The sequence below is a fragment of the Sturnira hondurensis genome, unplaced genomic scaffold, assembly GCF_014824575.4.
Source record: "Sturnira hondurensis isolate 20B ecotype Veracruz unplaced genomic scaffold, ASM1482457v3 Scaffold0008916, whole genome shotgun sequence".
NCBI classification, from domain to species: Eukaryota; Metazoa; Chordata; class Mammalia; order Chiroptera; family Phyllostomidae; genus Sturnira; species Sturnira hondurensis.
The window spans coordinates 2639241-2657232 of NW_028081547.1; the positions used below are offsets into that span (position 1 = coordinate 2639241).

Consider the following 17992-nt stretch of genomic DNA (forward strand, 5'->3'; position numbering starts at 1 on the left):
GGGTGGCCGTTCAGAGTTCTGAGCAGCCTGGGACGCCCAGCAGGCCGAACTCCCCTTCACTACAGTTATTCACAGGACCTCCCAGTTTAGGGGTGGGGTAGGGAACCAGAGTGTTCCAGCTACAGGAGGGAGTTGGGGGGGCTTGGGAGCAGGGCAGTGCCCTCCTCATCCTCCTGTGCCTCCCACCCCCACAGTCAAGAGGAATTTCAGCAGCGTGGCAGCCTCATCAGGAAACACAACCCTTAATGGGGAGGATGGTGTGGAGCAGACAGCCATCAAAGTGTCTCTGAAGTGCCCCATCACATTCCGGCGCATCCAGCTGCCTGCTCGAGGTCACGATTGCAAGCACGTCCAGGTGAGCCAACCTGTAGGAGCCACTGGAGTCTGGCAGGGGTGGTAAGGGGGAGGCAGAAGGGGAGCAGAGCCTGTGTCTGCCCCCTGAAGGACACAGTATCCACCAGCAGCTCATTTCCCTCACCTCAGCCATCATTTACACTTTGAGCGTCTCTGCATGCTCAGGGCTAGGGCCCAGGAGGCCATAGAACTGGGTTTAGGCAGGCCCTGCCCAGCTGGAAATCCCTCACACAGAGCCATGGCTGGTCCAGGTCCTGAGAGTGGGGATGCCTCTGCCTGCTCCCTGCTGTGTTCCAGGGCCCTGCCCTGGGCACATGCTCAGGAAATGCATGGAATGAGTGACTGTCACAGTCTGGGTGGCCTGGGTGGCTACAACAGACCACGGCACAAGTGCATGCAGCCTGGGGTGGGTGAGAGTCACTTAGCTGGGCCTGCTCAGGGAAGGAATCCCAGAAGAGGGTGTGAGGAGCCTTCCCAGGGGATCCTAGGTGTGAGCCTGAAAGGTAGGCAGGAGGGAGCAGAGGCTTCAGGGCCAGGTCAGCAGCACGCTCAGCCACATCCTCCCACACATTCCCCAAGGGCTTCCTAGGAGGGCTGCCTTCCTGCCTTGCAGAGAGCGTTGCAGGCAAGGTGGACATCTGGTCACTTTATTTGACACACTGATGAACCGGACCATGTGCGTCCTCAGTACCTGGGCTAGGCTGATAGGCAGACCTGAGTCCACGTTGTCCCCACGTCAGTGATGGGGGGCTGTCACAGGCATGATCAATGAGGGGCAGCTGCAGAGGAACCGGGAAGGCTCCTTGGAAGACGCAGGCACAGGGGTGGTGTGAGGAGGGCTGGGCAGAAGCGTGCAGGGACAAGGAAAGTAAGTCCACCCAACAACCAGACCTGGGTCTCCACCATGCCTCTCCCTTCCTAGTGGGAGGTCTTCGTAAGGGTCTCAGGGGCACTAGCACTTGCATCAGAGCAGTTTCTGAGAGTCCTGATTGCATCTGTCTGTCTGTCGGCCTCCTCAGTGCTTTGACCTGGAATCATACCTGCAGCTGAATTGCGAGAGAGGGACCTGGAGATGCCCAGTGTGCAAGTGAGTGACGCCCACCCCAACAGAGCTCCTCTGCCCCCCTCTAGCCCTGCTCTTTGGGGTCCAGCCACCTCCACCTGCCCTAACAGCAAAGCAGAAAGAGCCCAAATACGGCAGAGGGGCTCAGATGACAGAAGCTATACGTAATCATGATCCCTTTGGGTCAAGCTGTCACTATGCCGCCTTGTCCTGTCAGGGCCTGCAATGGTAACCAGTAGCAGGGATGTGTCGCTGACACAGTGGGACAGGATGGGCTGTGCCCCCACCCCTTAGGGTCCAGGAGCCATGGCCAAGCCCTTTTCTCTCCTTTTCCAGTAAAACTGCTCTGCTCGAGGGCCTGGAGGTGGATCAGTACATGTGGGGCATCCTGAATGCCATCCAACAGTAAGTGGGCCTCCCCAGCCAGGGGCACATGGGACAGGGTGGAGGGAGTGTCAGCCTGGATCAAGTGTGGAGAGCAGGTGAACATCCCAGACACCCCCGAGGCTGGAAAACCACGTCCCACATTTCGTACCTTCCTGTGACTTTACCTCTGGGGCTTCTGTACTGGGGGCAAACACACTTTCCAGAAAGGACCCAACACAGCCAGAGCGGGAAACTGACAGTCCCCCCAATAGCCATGTCCTGGTGGGAAACCCTGGGGCCAGCTCCCTGTGCCTGGCCACCTGTTTTTCCTAGCCTCAGTGTCCCTATCTCTCACAAAACAAAATTCTCCATAGCTCTGTCGTGGGCAGAGCCTGGGGAAAATTGGAGCAGGGGACCTAGGCAAGGACACCTCAGTATCTGTCTGAGCTAGAAGCTCTTGTGTTCCAAACTCAGATCCCCAGAGCCTCAGCTCTGCCCTCTTGCTCCTACAGCTCCGAATTTGAAGAGGTCACCATCGATCCCACATGCAGCTGGCGGCCAGTGCCCATCAAGTCGGACCTACACATTAAGGATGACCCTGATGGCATCCCCTCTAAGCGGTTCAAGACAATGAGTCCTAGCCAGATGATCATGCCCAATGTCATGGAGATGATCGCAGCCCTGGGCCCTGGCCCCTCCCCCTACCCACTCCCACCTCCGCCTGGGGCCACCAACTCCAACGACTATAGTGGCCAAGGTGAGTGACGCCAGACAAGGAGGACTGGAGGAGGGCAGCCCCACAGTCCCAGTGGAGGCACAAGACTTCTTTGTTGATGGTGGCAGGTGGGGGGTGTGTTGTGAAGAGGCAGAGGTGGCCTGTACCCCCCAAAGTATTCCCACATCATTAGACCTGGGCGTATGGCAACCCATGTACCACCTTTCCCCCATCTCTGTCTGGCTGCCTGGTTCCTTCCAGCCCTGTGGGTTGGCGCCCAGCTGGGAAGCATGAGCAAAGCTGCCCCATGAGCCAGCTTCCTGTCTCTTGCACCCCAGCCCACCCTGCCCGGCCTGCTCTCCTGACCCCTGGAGCTCCCGGACTCCAGGCAGCAGGCACCAAGCCCAAAGGCTTCAGAGCCTGCTTTGCTGGCGGCACACTACCCTCTTTCCCAGCCTGCATGTGCACTGCGACCAACAGAATACTCTTTTTTAAAAATATATTTTATTGATTATGCCATTACAGTTGTCCTGTTCCCCCCCCTTCATTCCCCTCCACTCTGCACACCCCCTCCCCCACCATCCCCCCTTTAGTTTATGTCCATGTTTCACAAGTTCTTTAGATTCTCTATTTCCCATACTATTCTTGCCCTTTCCCTGTCTATTTTCTCCCCACCATCTATGCTACTTATTCTCTGTACCTTCTCCTCCTCCCACTCCCCTGTTGCTAACCCTCCATGTGATCTCCATTTCTATAGTTCCGCTCCCGATCTAGCTGTCCTCTTAGTTTGCTTTTGTTTTAAGTGTGGTTGTTAATAACTGTGAGTTTGCTGGCCTTTCATTGTTCATATTTTTTATCTTCTTTTTCTTAGATAAGTCCCTTTAACATTTCATATAATAAAGGTTTGGTGATGATGAACTCCTTGAACTTGCCCTTATCTGAGAAGCACTTTATCTGCCCTTCCATTCTAAATGAAAGCTTTGCTGGATAGAGCAGTCTTGGATATAGGTCTTTGGATTTCATGTCTTGGAATACTTCTTTCTAGCCCCTTCTTGCCTGTAAGGTCTCTTTTGAGAAATCTGCTGACAGTCTGATGGGCACTCCTTTGTAGGTGACTGTCCCCTTATCTCTTGCTGAGTCTAGAATTCTCTCCTTCATTTTAATTTTGGCTAATGTAATGATGATGTGCCTTGGTGTGTTCCTTCTTGGGTCCAACTTGTTTGGGACTCTCTGAACTACCTGGATTTCCTGGAAGTCTGTCTCTTTTGCCAGATTGGGGAAGTTCTCCTTTATTATTTGTTCTAATAACTTTTCCACTTTTTGCTCTTCCTCTTCCCCTCTGGTACCCCTATAATTTGGATGTTGGAACGTTTAAAGATGTCCTGGAGGTTCCTAAGCTTCTCCTCATTTTTTTGAATTCTTGTTTCTTCATTCTTTTTTGTTTGGTCATTTTTTTCTGCCTTCTAGTCCACTCCATTGATTTGAGTCCCAGTTTCCTTTCCATCACTATTGGTTTCCTATGCATTTCCCTTCATTTCACTTAGTTTAGCCTTCATTTGTTCATCTAATTTGTGACTAAAATCAACCAGTTCTGTGAACATCCTGATCACCAGTGTTTTGAACTGTGCATCTGATATGTTGGCTATCTCTTGGTCACTTAGAAGTATTGGCTCTGGGGCTTTGAGCAGTTTTTCTGCTTGAGCCATAATGTTTTGGTCTGTTTGCGCCTGTTATGTATGAGGGGCAGAGCCTTAGGTGTTCACCAGGGTGGGGCGACCCAGTTGCTGGGTTGTGGTGCTGTATGTGGGGGCAGGGTCAGAGAGGGGCAATGGCGTCTGTTCTGCTCTCTCTTGGAATTCAGTCCCCTCTGCCTCTTCCTTCAAGCAAATTGGGCCCTTCTGGTGCTGATTCCTGGGTGTGTGGGCTTGTGCATCCTCCGGGACTCTGTGGGTCTCTCCAATGAACTCTGTGAGCTTGGGATCTTCTCCCAGCACCTCAACCCCAAAAGTTTTCCAGTCAGTGCTTTTAGGCTTTATTTCCTGGCACTGGGGCCCTGGTCTGCGCGGTCTGTGACACTGCTCTCTCCTCTGCCTGGTTTATCTGCACACGAATGTGTTACCGCGGTCAGCCAGCTGCCCTGTGCCCTCACTGGGTCAGCCGGCCACCTTTTCCTGTGTGACCCTGCTCCACCAGCTGCTGACCCCACCCCTCTTACCCATCTGGCTAAATGGTTCGTTGTTGTCAGACTTTGGTACAGTTCAATTTTCTGTGTTTTGGTTGCTAAAACTTTGTTGTCTTTAAACTTGGTTGTGCAAGGAGGCACAGTGTTTCCACCTACACCTCCATCTTGGCCAGAAGTCCCCAACAGAATACTCTTACCTGGAGGTATTTGTCCTTCTCCCAGCCCTCCCATTTCTCTGTGACACCTATATAAGTCCGTCTCTGCAACTCTCCCACTCTGCCAGGGACAGAGTCCAGGGCCTTGGATCTCCAGCCTTCGGCCACCAAGGTTACCACCACTGCGCTCTTACGGTCTGCTGCCCAGACCAAGCTTCCTCTGTATGGCCGTTCCTAGAAAGTACCCACCCTTTACCCCGCTCAAACTCAGGGGGTGGCAGTTCCCCCATAGGATCCTGCTCTTGGGTCCTCAGAGCTCCCAGCTGATTACAGACCCAGAGAGGTTCGTCCGCACAGCCGGGTCCCACAACATGCCAAGGGCCCCGGCTTTGCCGCATGCTGATCCTCTGACCTCTCACCAAGGCCACGTGTTGGAGGGCGCAGCAGCCAGGGAAGCCAGACAGCTGGCTTCTAGTGGTGTCCTCTTGATTCCGACACAGCCTTCTTCATGAACCTGGCAGATCCTGACCTCCCACTTTGGGCCTGGAGTGTCCCAGTGACAAGGTGCCAGCATGAGGGGCAATGAGGAGACAGGTCTAGGGGGCTAGCTCAGCACATCCTGTGGAAGGCTGAGACTTGGGCCTCGTTCCCTGTCCCCCTACGCATCCCTTTCTCCCACTGCGCCCCCTCGAAGCTGTTGAGCAGCACATGCCCACTGGTGAAGACGACATGCAGCTACCCGTTGCACAGCCCAGACACTAAGGCTGCAGGGGCCATCTCAGGTCCAGAGAGGGACAGGAGGACTTGTTTCCTAATTTACACACTGCCTGCTCCCCAGAGGTGGCTGTCTTCCCTGTAGGTGAGCACCTGCCTATTTGTTCCCCCCAGGCAACAACTACCAGGGCCATGGCAACTTTGACTTCCCCCATGGGAACCCCGGTGGGACGTCCATGAACGACTTCATGCACGGGCCCCCCCAGCTCTCACACCCCCCGGACATGCCCAACAACATGGCTGCCCTCGAGAAACCCCTCAGCCACCCCATGCAGGAAACTGTGAGTACCTCTTCCTCATCCCCACCTCCCCCACAGCCCCAGCCTCTGCACGGGGCCGATGGGGCAGAGGGCTTCCCCAGGACCTTTCCGATGCTTGCCTAGTGCCCTCCCAGGCAAAGAGGACTAAGAATTGGGTTTGGGTGCTCAGACTTGACTCACTCCTCAGTCGGGAGTGAGATCTGACTGAGGCTGGGGCAGGGCCCAGCAGCGTCCTTGCACCTGGGTCATCAGATTCTCAGGGGATGGAAGCTGCCAGCTCCTCCCTGCACGCACACACACGCACACACACGCACACACACACACCCTTGTACAGCCTCACACACATACCTGCACATATGCCCACATGCAACTCCAACCCTCTCTCCCCCACACTGACATGTACTCTTAAACTATCTTATGGTAGCCCCAGCCGTGTAGAATTTTGTCCCAAAGATTCAGACCCACTTACTCTGCTGGGGTCTTAATTATTGGGGTATCACTATCTCCTGCAAAAAGAATGCCAGAAATCTGTTTATCCTGTGAGTATGCACTTCCTGTCCTGTTTCACCTATTAACACTTACCCTGCATTGCTGAGAAGGCCCCTTGCAGGCAAGGTGTCCTCCCCCTTGCAGACAGAGGCCTCCCCCTCCCGTGGCCCCGGTGGCAGAGTTCGGGGGGCAGTGTGGACTGGATGGTTTCATCCAGTTTAGCACACACTTTCTTAGCCTGTGCTCCAGGCTGGGCCTTGTCCCTGATGGAGCCAAAGTTCTGGCAGAGCCCAGAGGGAGGAAAAACAGTTGGGGTTTTGGGGAAACAATCCTGAGGGCTGGAGTCTGAAACTTCAGTAATTCTGTCTCTTCCTGATGAGGAGGAGGAGCGGGAGGCGGGCAGTGAGGGCCTGGCCACACCCACTAGGAGAAGGGCCCAGGGCTCCCACAGAAGGGTCCTGTTGGCATCGGGGTTGGGTGGTCCTGCACCAGAAGGCACCACTCAGACCCTCTAGTCCTTCCTCACGTGGCCTGGAAGGAAGGGGCCTCTGGAGTGTACTGTGTTCCACATATCTGACGTAGAGTTGGCCCTGCCACTGAGACAGGGGCTGTCCTGTGGGCCAGAGGCACCTGGTTCTTAGTGGCAGTGGCAGTTAACCAGGAATCTAGCTGAGGGACACTACAGCACCTTTCCTGCAGGACCCCAGAATGCCAAGTCAGAAATAGTTGTTCTCTCAGGACTTTGGCCACATTTTAACAAGTTACTTTCTGCCCTACGGGGCTTCTGGTTTGGGGAGGCCTCTTGCCTGGACCCCCTTTCCCAACCCTGCTCCATAGAACCTCAGCATTCCATGCCCGGCATCCCACAATTTTCAGCACTGGCCAATGACAGCAGGATGCTGTGTACCTCCTGTATCTAGCCGGGCTTGTCCCTTGCCTTATTAGTCCTGCACCTGGGTTCTTCAGAGGGACCTAAGCCTGTGAGTTGACCTCACAGCCTCCCAGGGTGCTCCCAGCTATATACCGTCCTTCCCCATTTCTGGGCTCTCTCCCAATGGCAGCTGGACCCAGAAGTACAGCTGTGCGGGGTAGGGTGGTGCACTCACGGATAAACTCCCCGCACACCTGCCCGACTAGAGCAGCCTGCCCCCAGCAGAGCATACAGCTGGGAAGGACTCCCTTGCATGCAGGGACTGGCAGGAGAACTCCAATCGGCACTGGTTTACTCAAAGATACTCCCATCCAAGTACCAGCTTAACAGGTGTTATCAGCAGCTTCCACAAAGCACCTACCTGCCCCTCTGTGTCCTGAGGCGTGCCAGCAAGATGTCAGGTCAAAGGGGAGAGCTGTATCAGCACATCTGAAGATTGTCCCAGGATAGGGTGCCCCAGGAGTGTGGAGCCACTTCTTGCCCCCCAGAATGGGCTCTGTGGGGCATCCACAGACCTGAGTGACAGTCAGAAGCTGGCCTTGTACTGACAACAGTGGTGGCCATCCCTCCACCATCTCCTGGTCATTCCTACCTTGTATGCACCCCACCTTGGTACCCTCAGGTCATCCCCCAACCTCAGGGCCCAGGCTGGATGGCACTGTGCTATGAGGGGCCCCCCAAACCGTGGGCAAAGGCCAGCCCACAGCAAGGCCTGGGGAGCGGGTTTTAGGAGAAGCAGGCCAAGTAACTAGGGTCTAGAGAAAATCAGGGAAGGTGCAGCTGCTGTTTTTAAGCCCACAAAGGGAAAAAGTAATGTTTCCTGGCCCAGAAGATGGGAAGGGGAGGGCATACCAATGACCAAGGAGACATGTGGTCACCAGGCTGCCCTTCCCACGTGAGCAGCCTGGTGGCTCAGTGAGCTCCCTTCACCAGCAGAGTGCATGTGGGCTGTGGGTCCGGTCAGGTATGGGAGTGAGGTGAGGGCTTGGACTCAGCCTTTCCCTCTGAGACCTCAGCTCTGAAGGAAGGGTGCTTGGGACAGCAAACAGACTAGGTCTAGCTGGGGAAGTTTAAATCCCACCCACCACCTATCCCCTGCCTACCCACAGGCCCTGTGTTCCAGTGCATGTGCCCATGGGAAGGTATGAGTCCTCTAGTTCATCTGTCAGAGAAGCTCTACCTGCCCTGACTTTAGCAAGGCAGCCCCTTGGTGAGCCCTGGTGCCCTGGGAGGTGTGGAGGCACCTGACTTCCTCAGCACCCATGGGGTGTAGCCTGTAGCTGCCTGGGTAGATGGCAGGAGGAAGAGCCTGACAGTGCTGAGAGGCCCCACTCCACTCCTTTGACTTCAGCTGACCACTACCCTGCCCTAGGGCACCAGGCAGGGCTTGTTCCAGGGTTCTTGGAAGAAACCTATGTGCCCACCGCTGCCCCTGCCCAGGGCCCACTGTGGGGGCACAGACCCACTCCTGAGCTGCACGCCTGCCCCATGCTGTCTGTCCATGTCTGCTCTCCGCCACCCTGGCCCTTGGGGGCCTGCACCATGCTGCCAACAGCCTCCCACTCCCTAGAAACATGCCCATTTTGCTTCTCCATCCTGCCCTCACTGTTGTTCGTTGTGGTGGTAGTGTCCAGGCTGGGGAGGCAGAGAGGCTCGCAGGGGCCTGGACCCCACACTCAGTGTCTGTGCTTGTCTCAGAGCCCCTGGCCACCTCCCTCCCGGACTCACACCACCTCAGAGGCCCCTTCCCCAGCCTTGCTCTCCACCACCTTCCTGACTGGCAGTTTTGGGGGAAGATTTTGTTTCTCTGCACAAAAAAAAAAAAGCATTCAGCTTTGAAAAGGGGTGGCTTTGTTTTGGGGGTTTGTTATTTTCCTGGTTTTGTTTGGTTTTCATTTCTCCAGGCATCTCGTCGCTGTACCTCGTCACCTCACCTTTCTTTTCTCCTGCTCTCTCCTCCTCCACAGATGCCACACGCTGGCAGTTCTGACCAGCCCCATCCCTCCATACAACAAGGTTTGCACGTCCCACACCCCAGCAGCCAGTCAGGGCCTCCATTACATCACAGTGGGGCTCCTCCTCCTCCTTCCCAGCCTCCCCGGCAACCGCCACAGGCCGCTCCCAGCAACCATCCACACAGCGACCTGACCTTTAACCCCTCCTCAGCCTTAGAGGGTCAGGCCGGAGCACAGGGAGCATCTGACATGCCGGAGCCTTCGCTGGATGTAAGTTGGGGTCCCCACTTGCCTTGGCCTGGGGCTAGGCCTGCCGCCCGGGACCTGCCCAAAGAGCAGGTGTGGGTGTTGAGGGCTCAAGGCCCGGGTGGAGGAGGCATAGCTGTGAGGGGAGGGTGGGTGGTGTGTGGGCCCAGGCAGCTTGCCTCCCCTGGCTCCAGAACCAGAGAGTCCCACAATGGGGAAGACGTACTGAGGACCCAACTGACCCCTCCCCTCCCCTGCTAGCCCCTATCCCCTTGTCCCCTTGGCCAAGGTCCTACAGCTCAGCCCTGCCCCACCTTCTCCCAAGGCCCTTGCAGAGTCCCTCTGGGCCCAGTCTGGAGGCAGCTTAGGAGGTTCCCTGCCCTTCTTCCAGCCCCCCTCCTCCTCTTCCTCTCCCCCCACATTGAGTTTGCCATCTCCTTGTCTGCCACGCTCTCTGGCCCGAGGAAGGGGAACGGGCTGGAATGACAGAGCCCCTCTGTCTCGATGCTGTGTGTCTGTCTCCAGTTTCTTGTCCATGTGTTATCCATGCCCTGTGCTTCCGCTTGCTCCATCGCTTACTCTGAGAGAGGCCCCAGTGTGGGGTGGTAGTAGGATCAGCCTCAGGTCACATGTGGGCCACTGAGACGGAAGTGGGTGGCCGAGACTCAGAGGTCTCCTGCCTTGAGACTGGATAGTCTGGAAGACGGGAAGAGATGCTGTGGATGGCAGGGGCTGGGCAGCTGGCCAGGGCTGGACCAGAAAACATGCAGAGCTTGCCCCTCCCACCCCAACCCTCAGGCTCTAGATTTCCAGGAAGGAGGCCTGCCCTCTCAGCCACTCCTGTCCTTCTTGTCCTAGCCCTGCTGTCTGTCACTCTTGGCCCCAGCAGTGTCAGTCTCTGTGGCAAATGGGGTTCCCTAAGTTGTGCACAAGGTCACCTGGGATTCTCGCCCAGCTCTCCTCCACAGGCCAGGCCAGTGGGGGCGGTGGGGGGGCTTTAGATTCATGAGGATACCCTACATGACAGGAAGGCTTCGAAGACCTACCTCATGGTAGAGGGTAGGGACAGTCTGCAGCCTCTGCCCAGGGGCCACAGGGAGGGATGGTGCTATTAGCCAGCCACAGGCTTGCCAAGGAGCCGTGAGCTCTTGAGAGGGATCCAGGGTGGTGGGAGCTGCAGGGGCCGCCTGCCTGCATGCAGCGTCGTGTCTGCTGGCCCACTTGCCCTGCAGCTCCTCTGGGCAAGTGTCAGGGAACCAGGGGAACTGATCGTGAGGAAGTCTCTCGACCTGCCATGGGCCTTCCAGCTGACAGGCTTGAAATAAGCATGGGTGTGCGTCAGACCAGCACAGTGACCTATGAGTATTTGGGGACACAGCCAGCACTGTTAGGCTCCCCTGTTTGGGCCAGGATCCTGGGAGGCAGGTAGAGGACAGATGAACAGGCATGGGGGTGCCCTGCGTTCCTCACCTAACCCCATAGCCAACACCTCATCTGGGTTTCTGTACTTCTTTTCCAGCTCCTTCCAGAACTCACAAATCCCGACGAGCTCCTCTCATACCTGGACCCCCCCGACCTGCCGAGCAATAGTAACGATGACCTCCTGTCTCTCTTTGAGAACAACTGAAGGCCGCTCTCCATCGGGGCCATCCCTCCCCACTCCGCTCCTTCCCCATCTGTCCCATACACACTTTCCCACTGGGAGCCCGTGTCCGCAGACTACCCCTGCTTCGGCCTTCTCAGAGCAGGGGTGGGAGGATGCACTGTGAAGCCCATGTGGGTCTGGAGCCGATGCCCAGAGCAGGCCCAGAAGATGACCCTCACGACGGGGAGCCAGCCAGGGAGAGGGCACACGCTGACAACAGCTTCCCGCTCCCTCTGAGTGTGCTGATTCCAAACAGCCCCTCAGTGCCGCTCCCCTGACCCCAGGTTCTTCCAGTTTCTAAACTGTAACCCTGCCTCCCTGCTTCCTGGCCCAGAGCCTCCTTCACGTGACTGAGCCCAAAAGAGGCCCCCTTCCCCTCCTGAGACCCGGTGGCCGAGCCTTGGAGGAGCAGTGACAGTTGGCTGCAGGGAAAGCAGCCCACCCACCACCATCACCCACCACAGAAAAGCACAAACCTCTGGGAAAGAGAACTCTCTTAGGGGCCAAGGTTGTCACTTTGAACCCTGACCTCTAAGCCAAGATACCCAGTAAACACTCACTCTCTCAGAAAGCAGAGGAAAAGGACGAGGTTCTGTGTTTGAGAGAGGGTGTGCCATTCCTGCTTGGGGACTGGTGGGAGAAGTGTCGGGGCCTCTTCAGAGCCAGGACAACTCTGCAGGTGGCTCCAAGACCTTCCGACTCGGACCTGGGCTAAGCCTTATGGGGGCACAGAGAGCGAGTACCCAGCAGAAATTATTGTGCCCTTAGTTGGGGGATGGGGGAATGCTACCAGGTGGTCGATAAGAATGGCAACTCAAAACTTTGCTCGAAGCCACTCCCTGTTTTTAAACAGCGGTTTAAAGCTATGAAGTCATCTGGAGAAAAGGAATGTGGACTTGGATAGCAAGTGAACCGTTTCTCTCCATGCATTCTATTTCCTTCCTCCTGCTCCTCAGCCACCTCTCCCAAACCATTTTGTCGGATACCCACTTCCCTCTGTGCTGGTTTCCCTTTGTCCTCCGACCCCAGACGGCAAGGGAGAATGGTGGAAAGAAATGGGAGATGCAGGCTTGGGCGCATGCGTGGGCTTAGCAACAGGAACTCCTGTGTCGGTATCTCTAGCCCCACAGTCTGTCTGCCCCTGTGCCCAAGGCTGCCCACCTGTGCTGGGATGTACCCTCAAGCATTGAGGGATGCTTTTGTGGCTGCCTCAGGCACCAGCTTGGCTGCTGGCCTCTTCCCTCCATCTCCCTGTGCCATGGAAAGCTCAGCCCACACTCCTGCTGGGTCAGACAGAAGCACCTCTGGTTTTCCTGCCACCACTTTGCTCCATTCAGCTCACTGCTCTCTGAGTCTCCCGGGTAACATGTGTGTCCCCTTTCCTCTCCGGCTCCTCTGTGCTCCCCTAAGCCACATGGCCTGGGATGCTGGTGGGCCATTGGGTAACTTGTGTCACGTCTGTGAGTTCATTGCACCCTCCCCGCTGCTGCCTGGGGCCCCGTCCTGCTCTCCGGTCTACCACCTGTGTCCTCAACCTCCGCCTCCCTCTCTGTGGCGGGTGGTCTCCAACACTCCTCTGGATTTGCCCGGAATGGTGGCCCCAGTTGGTGACCTTCAGTCACTGCACCAGACGGCCAGCACAAGGTTCTCTGAAGGGAAGCTGCCATTGTCCGTCCTCCAGCCTTTTTCCTTTGTCCCGTTGTTGAGGTTTTTTCAAACAGTGTGGTGTTCAGTATGCAAATTGATTATTTTAAGAATTGCTTTTGTAAATATCTTTGTGAATATTTTAGTATTGTCTTTGATAATATGCAACATTTTCATGACCTGGTTATAGCCTTTGCTGGTGTTTTTAAAAAACCTTGACTCAACAACAAAGACCGAGTCCTTTTTTTAAAAAAAAACAACAAAAACAAAAAAGCAACCAGGGCTATTTGTACCGATGAAGGGATGAAGAGCAGGGTGGCTGTGCCGTGAGTTGGACGACCAGGCTGTCCACTGTCCGGAGCCATCCCTAGTCGTCTGGTGGGGGACAAGATGGCACCAGGTAGCACATGGCCATCTTTGCCCAAAGGCCAATGTCCCCAGCCAGTGGTTACGTTGTACCAGGCCATGTGGGAATGTTCCACCCCAGACAGACTTATAGATGCCTTCCTTAGAACTTCCTGCTTCCTGCCGTGCTTCATTTTCCCAGAAAGGCCTGGGGTTCAATCTGGTTTTTATCGGGGTGTCCCTACTCTGCTCACTGACCTGTCCACAGCTGTGTAGGGCAGAAGGTTGATAGACCCCCCACAGCCCAGACTCCAGGCACCTCCTCCAGCCGTCTTCGAGGAAGCCGTGGTCTCAGCACCTGAAGCAGGTTTCCCAGGTCCCCTTTCAAGCGAGCCTCCACCAGCAAGTTCAGCAAAGAACTTTCCTGACCCGTGGAGCCCAAAGCCCACATTCTGGAGGCGTACTCTCCCACAGCAAGTTCGGAGCCAGGCCAGGGGGTGAGAGGGAGGCAAAAAGGTGTCCAGGCTAGGAAAGCCCCAGCTGGGGACAGGTTCAGGTGATGTCAGCCTTCCCATCAGGGGCAGTTCTGAACTCAGGAGACGCTTCCCTGGTCCTTTTTGGACGACTACTTGGAGCCATAAGTAACCTCAGCAAAAACGAGGCCTCAGCAAGCCACTTCTCCATGACAGGCACCCACCGGGCCATAGGCAGGTGCCTTTCCGCTGCCACTCCACGAGATGGACAGGGGCCAGCGGGCAGGCGGGAAGCCCCAAGTACAGGCAATCACCCCATCTCCTTGGTTTGAAGCTTTACCCATGTATTATGTTCCCTGTTACCATTTTATTTTTTAAGAAACTTCTAATACTTTCTCCCTAATGGAAGCCCTAACACCCTCCCCCCACCCCCACCCTGCCCCGAGAGCTACAGTCTGCTCCCTCGGCCTGACCCATCCAGATAGGACGATGTCAGCAGCAGCGACTCAAGGGACGACATATGTACATATGTAAATGAGAAATAGAGACATGTTAACAGATGCATTCATTTCCCTTGGAATGTGTATTGTTTTTTTATTTTACAAAACAAAAGGCTTGGAACTCCATCTTAACGTGGAAAAACTAGATCCTGTTTGTTAGCAATTGTGAGGTCTCCCTCCGCGTCTGTCTCATTCATGTAATATACTCCAGCCCTGTGTGGAAAGGAACTTTGGTTGTTTTGTTTTTATTTTACCTACATGTACTATTTAGCTTCAGTGTACTAGTCCTGCCACCTGTGTATTTTTAGGGTGCTATGGAAATAATGAAAAGAAATGGGGGTTTCAGAAGAGAATTGTAACCAAATTCATACTTTGTATAATTTTTGATACCATGATCACAGGTGATCCACACGCGTGCACACACGGACACACCGCAGTGCAGCCTGCCGTGCTCCCACGAAGTCTTCATCGTCTCTGCACGCCTCCGTGCAGCACAATCATTTCGTACTTTGACCTGGTCAGAACAGTCATTGTGATTTCTAGTCTTGCAAAGCTGTATGTAGTTAGATGATGTGACAACCTCTAATATTTATCTAATAAATATGTATTCAGATGAAACCTGTATATTAGGTGTTCATGTGGTTATTTTGTATTTAAAGATCAAATTATTTGACTATTGCTAGACATTTCTATACTCTGTTGTAACACTGAGGTATCTCATTTGCCCATGTTAATTTTTTTCTAAATAAATCGACAAAAACGAAGGTTTGGCGAATTAGCTATTTTGTGACCATTAAGGAGTGGTTTGGGTGTTTTCATTTTTACTTTGAAACCACCGCCTCTGCCCAATCACCCTGCAAAGAAAAAAGAAAGAAAGCAGGTGGTGTGGGTCTTGAGTTGGGCAAGCCCTGCTGTGGGTGTCCCTAAAAGAGGCCCTGAAACCTGGGGCAATGTGAGAGTGCTTAGGGCCCAGGGCCCTTGCCTCCTCCTGGGGCAACCCCAGTCTCCAGCAGGCCCTGCCCCTGGTGGTAGGACATGCAGGTGGGGAGCAGGGCCCTAAAGAGGGCCAGGCCCTACGTGGGGTGCTGGCCAGGCTCTCGAAGCAAGCAACCTTGAGGGCTTTCTGGATTTAAGGAGCAGGAACCTATTCCTTGTGTTCAGCTCCAGAGGGCGCTGTCCAAAGCCATCTAAAATCCAACTGGAAGCACAGGCTCCCCAGAGCCTGTAGTGTTGACTCAGCCACTCTCTGTTGGCTGTCTCACTGCTGTCTCTACCGTCTTTCTCTGGCCACCCAACTTCATAACACTTCTCCCCCTCCTCTCTAAGGAAACCTTGGGTTTTCTCTTTCCTGTGACTGCACTTTTCTTGGGGTTTCCCTTGCTCTGGCCACGGTTATAACTGCCCTTATAGCCTTGGCACCCGACAAACTGACTGCCCTTCTTCCCGTGCTAATGGAGGTTTGGGGAAGTGAATCTGATTCTCAGAGCCCAGCAGCCCATTGCTGCCCCTCCTCCACTTGGCTCTGGCTTCCTGTGATAGAAAAAAAAAGGGAGCTGCCCTTCCCCCTGCAGGGCCTGGGTGAGGGCAGGTCCAAACATGGAAGTGAGAGCTGGCAGCTCCCTGAAAATATATCCCCTGGTGCACGTGTAGGAACGTGAGTCAAGAGACTGTGTGGTCTAAGTGTGAGGAGGTGTGTGTGTATGCAGGAGCAATATGGGGGTGGGGGCGGGGGATGCATGGTCGAGTCGGCTGTTAACTGCTGCTTGGGGAGGACCCCCCACACCTCTTGGGCTTCTCCAAGGCGGCCAGTTTCTATTTTTGGTGGCAGGTGGAAGGTGAAGGGAAGGAGAATTTGCACTAGCAGTGGAATCCTGGTCACTGCTAAACTGCATGCACTGCCAGGGCAGGAACCTGTTCTCTGAGATCAGACACTCCTCAGAGAGAAGGAGTCAAGGGCACAACCGAGAGCTTCTGAAAGGGGCCACCCCCTGTCAACGTAAGAAATGTCCAAACCTGCAGAGAATTTTTATGAGTCTATGTGAGCCACCCTGACCACAATTGCTGGGAAGCAAAATCATAGCACGTTGAGAAAGTGTTCTGGAAAACAGCAGTTTTACCACTTATTTTATACATCAGAATCGAAGGAGAAAACGTAAGGGAGTTACACGGAATCCCTTGGTGGTAGATTAGGGAGGCAGGAGAAAGCAAAGCAAGGAAACCTCTCAGACTGGATAAAAAGTACACTAGACAGACACTTCTTTTACATTGGTGGGTACAGGGTAGTTAACATCTACAGCACAGAGAGATGGTGTCTGGGAACAAGATAACAACCGGGGGTGGTGCTCTGGTGGGAGGCTGTGCCCTGAGGGGTCTAGAAAAGGAGACTACTTTGACATTCCAAAGGTATGTTATTGTAGACACAAAAAGACAATAGACAGGCTCAGTTAAGACAAAGATTTACCTTTGTCAAGGAAGATACCAGTCTAGGACGTGACTACCTGCCACGACTCAATTTTAGTTAGAAACTTTTCATTTCAGACCAACCATTGTGGTTACTCAGTCTCAAAGCTTGTAAGGCTGCCGCACCCGCCGCTCCTGAGCTGGTTGTGTTGGTGTGCAGCCCCTTTTTTCTCCACACACTGCTCCCCATTGCCTTCGATCTTCACCACACATCACTGAGTGACCCGGGAAATCAGTTTGGTGGGTTCTGACCAGCACTTTTTAATGAAATAGTTGAGAGTAGTAGAAATATCCAGAGCACCTGAAAAAAAATAAGGGTGAGATTGCTTGATAAAATTTCATTGCAGTTGTGTGTGTATGCATGTGTCTGCTGAATCATGATGTAAAATTAATTCTTACTTGTGAGTTGTGGTTAAAAACAAAAAGTTTGAGTGTCATTGCCTTAAAGGCAGGAAATAGGCCGAGGGGTGGGGTGGGAGAGACAGGGCAGTATGCTCACTTAACTTCAAGATAAGCAAACCTTCCTGAATTCTAGCTTCAGAGCCTGAAACCACCAATGCAATTAAATACAGAGCTGTGGCTGCCGTGCAATGCTGCATGGAGACCCAGCTGCGCACCCCGCTGCCCCACGGAGACCCGCTACCTCCCCCAGTGGGCCTGGAATGAGGAAAGTCCGCAGGAAAAGCCCAGTGGAGGCCCTGGCTCGGGGCTACTTAGATTTCAGCTCGCCCACCCCGTCCCCCCATGCCCTCCCCTCCAAAACCTGGGTCCACACATCACATCCTCCAGCTCATGGGTCATCTTGGGCTTCTGTTGTTCCCAACCCACCCTGCAAAGCTTCCACCCTGAATCCACATAAAGCCATAGGGTGCTATTGGGGAAGGTCATTCGGCCCTGTAGGTGAATGCCAGCACAAATTAGAGTCTCTAGCATCACTGAGACCTCAGGGCATGGTCTGTCTGCCCCCTCGCCCATTTCCCTCATCCTCTGCTCCAGCCTCCTGCTCAACCATGCCCACCTCACTCTAAGCAAGTTACCCACCTATCACACAAACCCCACTAACTCCACTCCACCCACAAACCTACTGCTAACTTCCCCCAGCCTTATCTTCTCCTGCCCAGGCCCGCAGGATGTGGTGTCCCTTCCCCTGGCCCCTGACACCATCACCTTCTTCTCTTCTAGAAGGGACTTCACTCCATCAGCCAGGCCCCTTTCCTATACCCTCCCCCCAACCCCTTCCCAGGTCTGAAGCTTTGGGCCCTGGCATCGTGAAGTCTAACAGCCTGCATCCCCACCCTTTGCTGTCCAGGCTTTCTGCTCCTTTTTACAAAGACTCTCAGTCGAAGAAACTGCCTGTGCTTACTACTGTCTTTCCTTGATCACCTGTTATCCTCAAACACCCAGCGGCCCAAGTCTCTGAAGTTCTCTTGCAAGG

The 17992-nt window shown here is 54.4% G+C and overlaps 1 protein-coding gene across 5 annotated transcripts in view; it reads left to right on the forward strand.

Annotated features, from left to right (window-relative positions):
* ZMIZ1 (zinc finger MIZ-type containing 1) overlaps window positions 1-14721 on the forward strand; it is a 229273-nt gene extending 214552 nt beyond the window's left edge. For 4 of the 5 annotated variants that reach the window (XM_037056379.1, XM_037056382.1, XM_037056381.1 and 1 more), the window contains 7 exons: window positions 195-355; window positions 1374-1441; window positions 1754-1822; window positions 2296-2540; window positions 5724-5890; window positions 9257-9514; window positions 11010-14721. In XM_037056379.1, the coding sequence (XP_036912274.1) occupies window positions 195-355; window positions 1374-1441; window positions 1754-1822; window positions 2296-2540; window positions 5724-5890; window positions 9257-9514; window positions 11010-11117 (1076 nt within the window). In that variant the 3' untranslated portion in view covers window positions 11118-14721. The remainder of the gene's footprint in view (window positions 1-194; window positions 356-1373; window positions 1442-1753; window positions 1823-2295; window positions 2541-5723; window positions 5891-9256; window positions 9515-11009) is intronic. The other variant, XM_037056383.1, reaches the window with a different exon arrangement.
* The last annotated feature ends 3271 nt before the right edge of the window (window positions 14722-17992 follow it).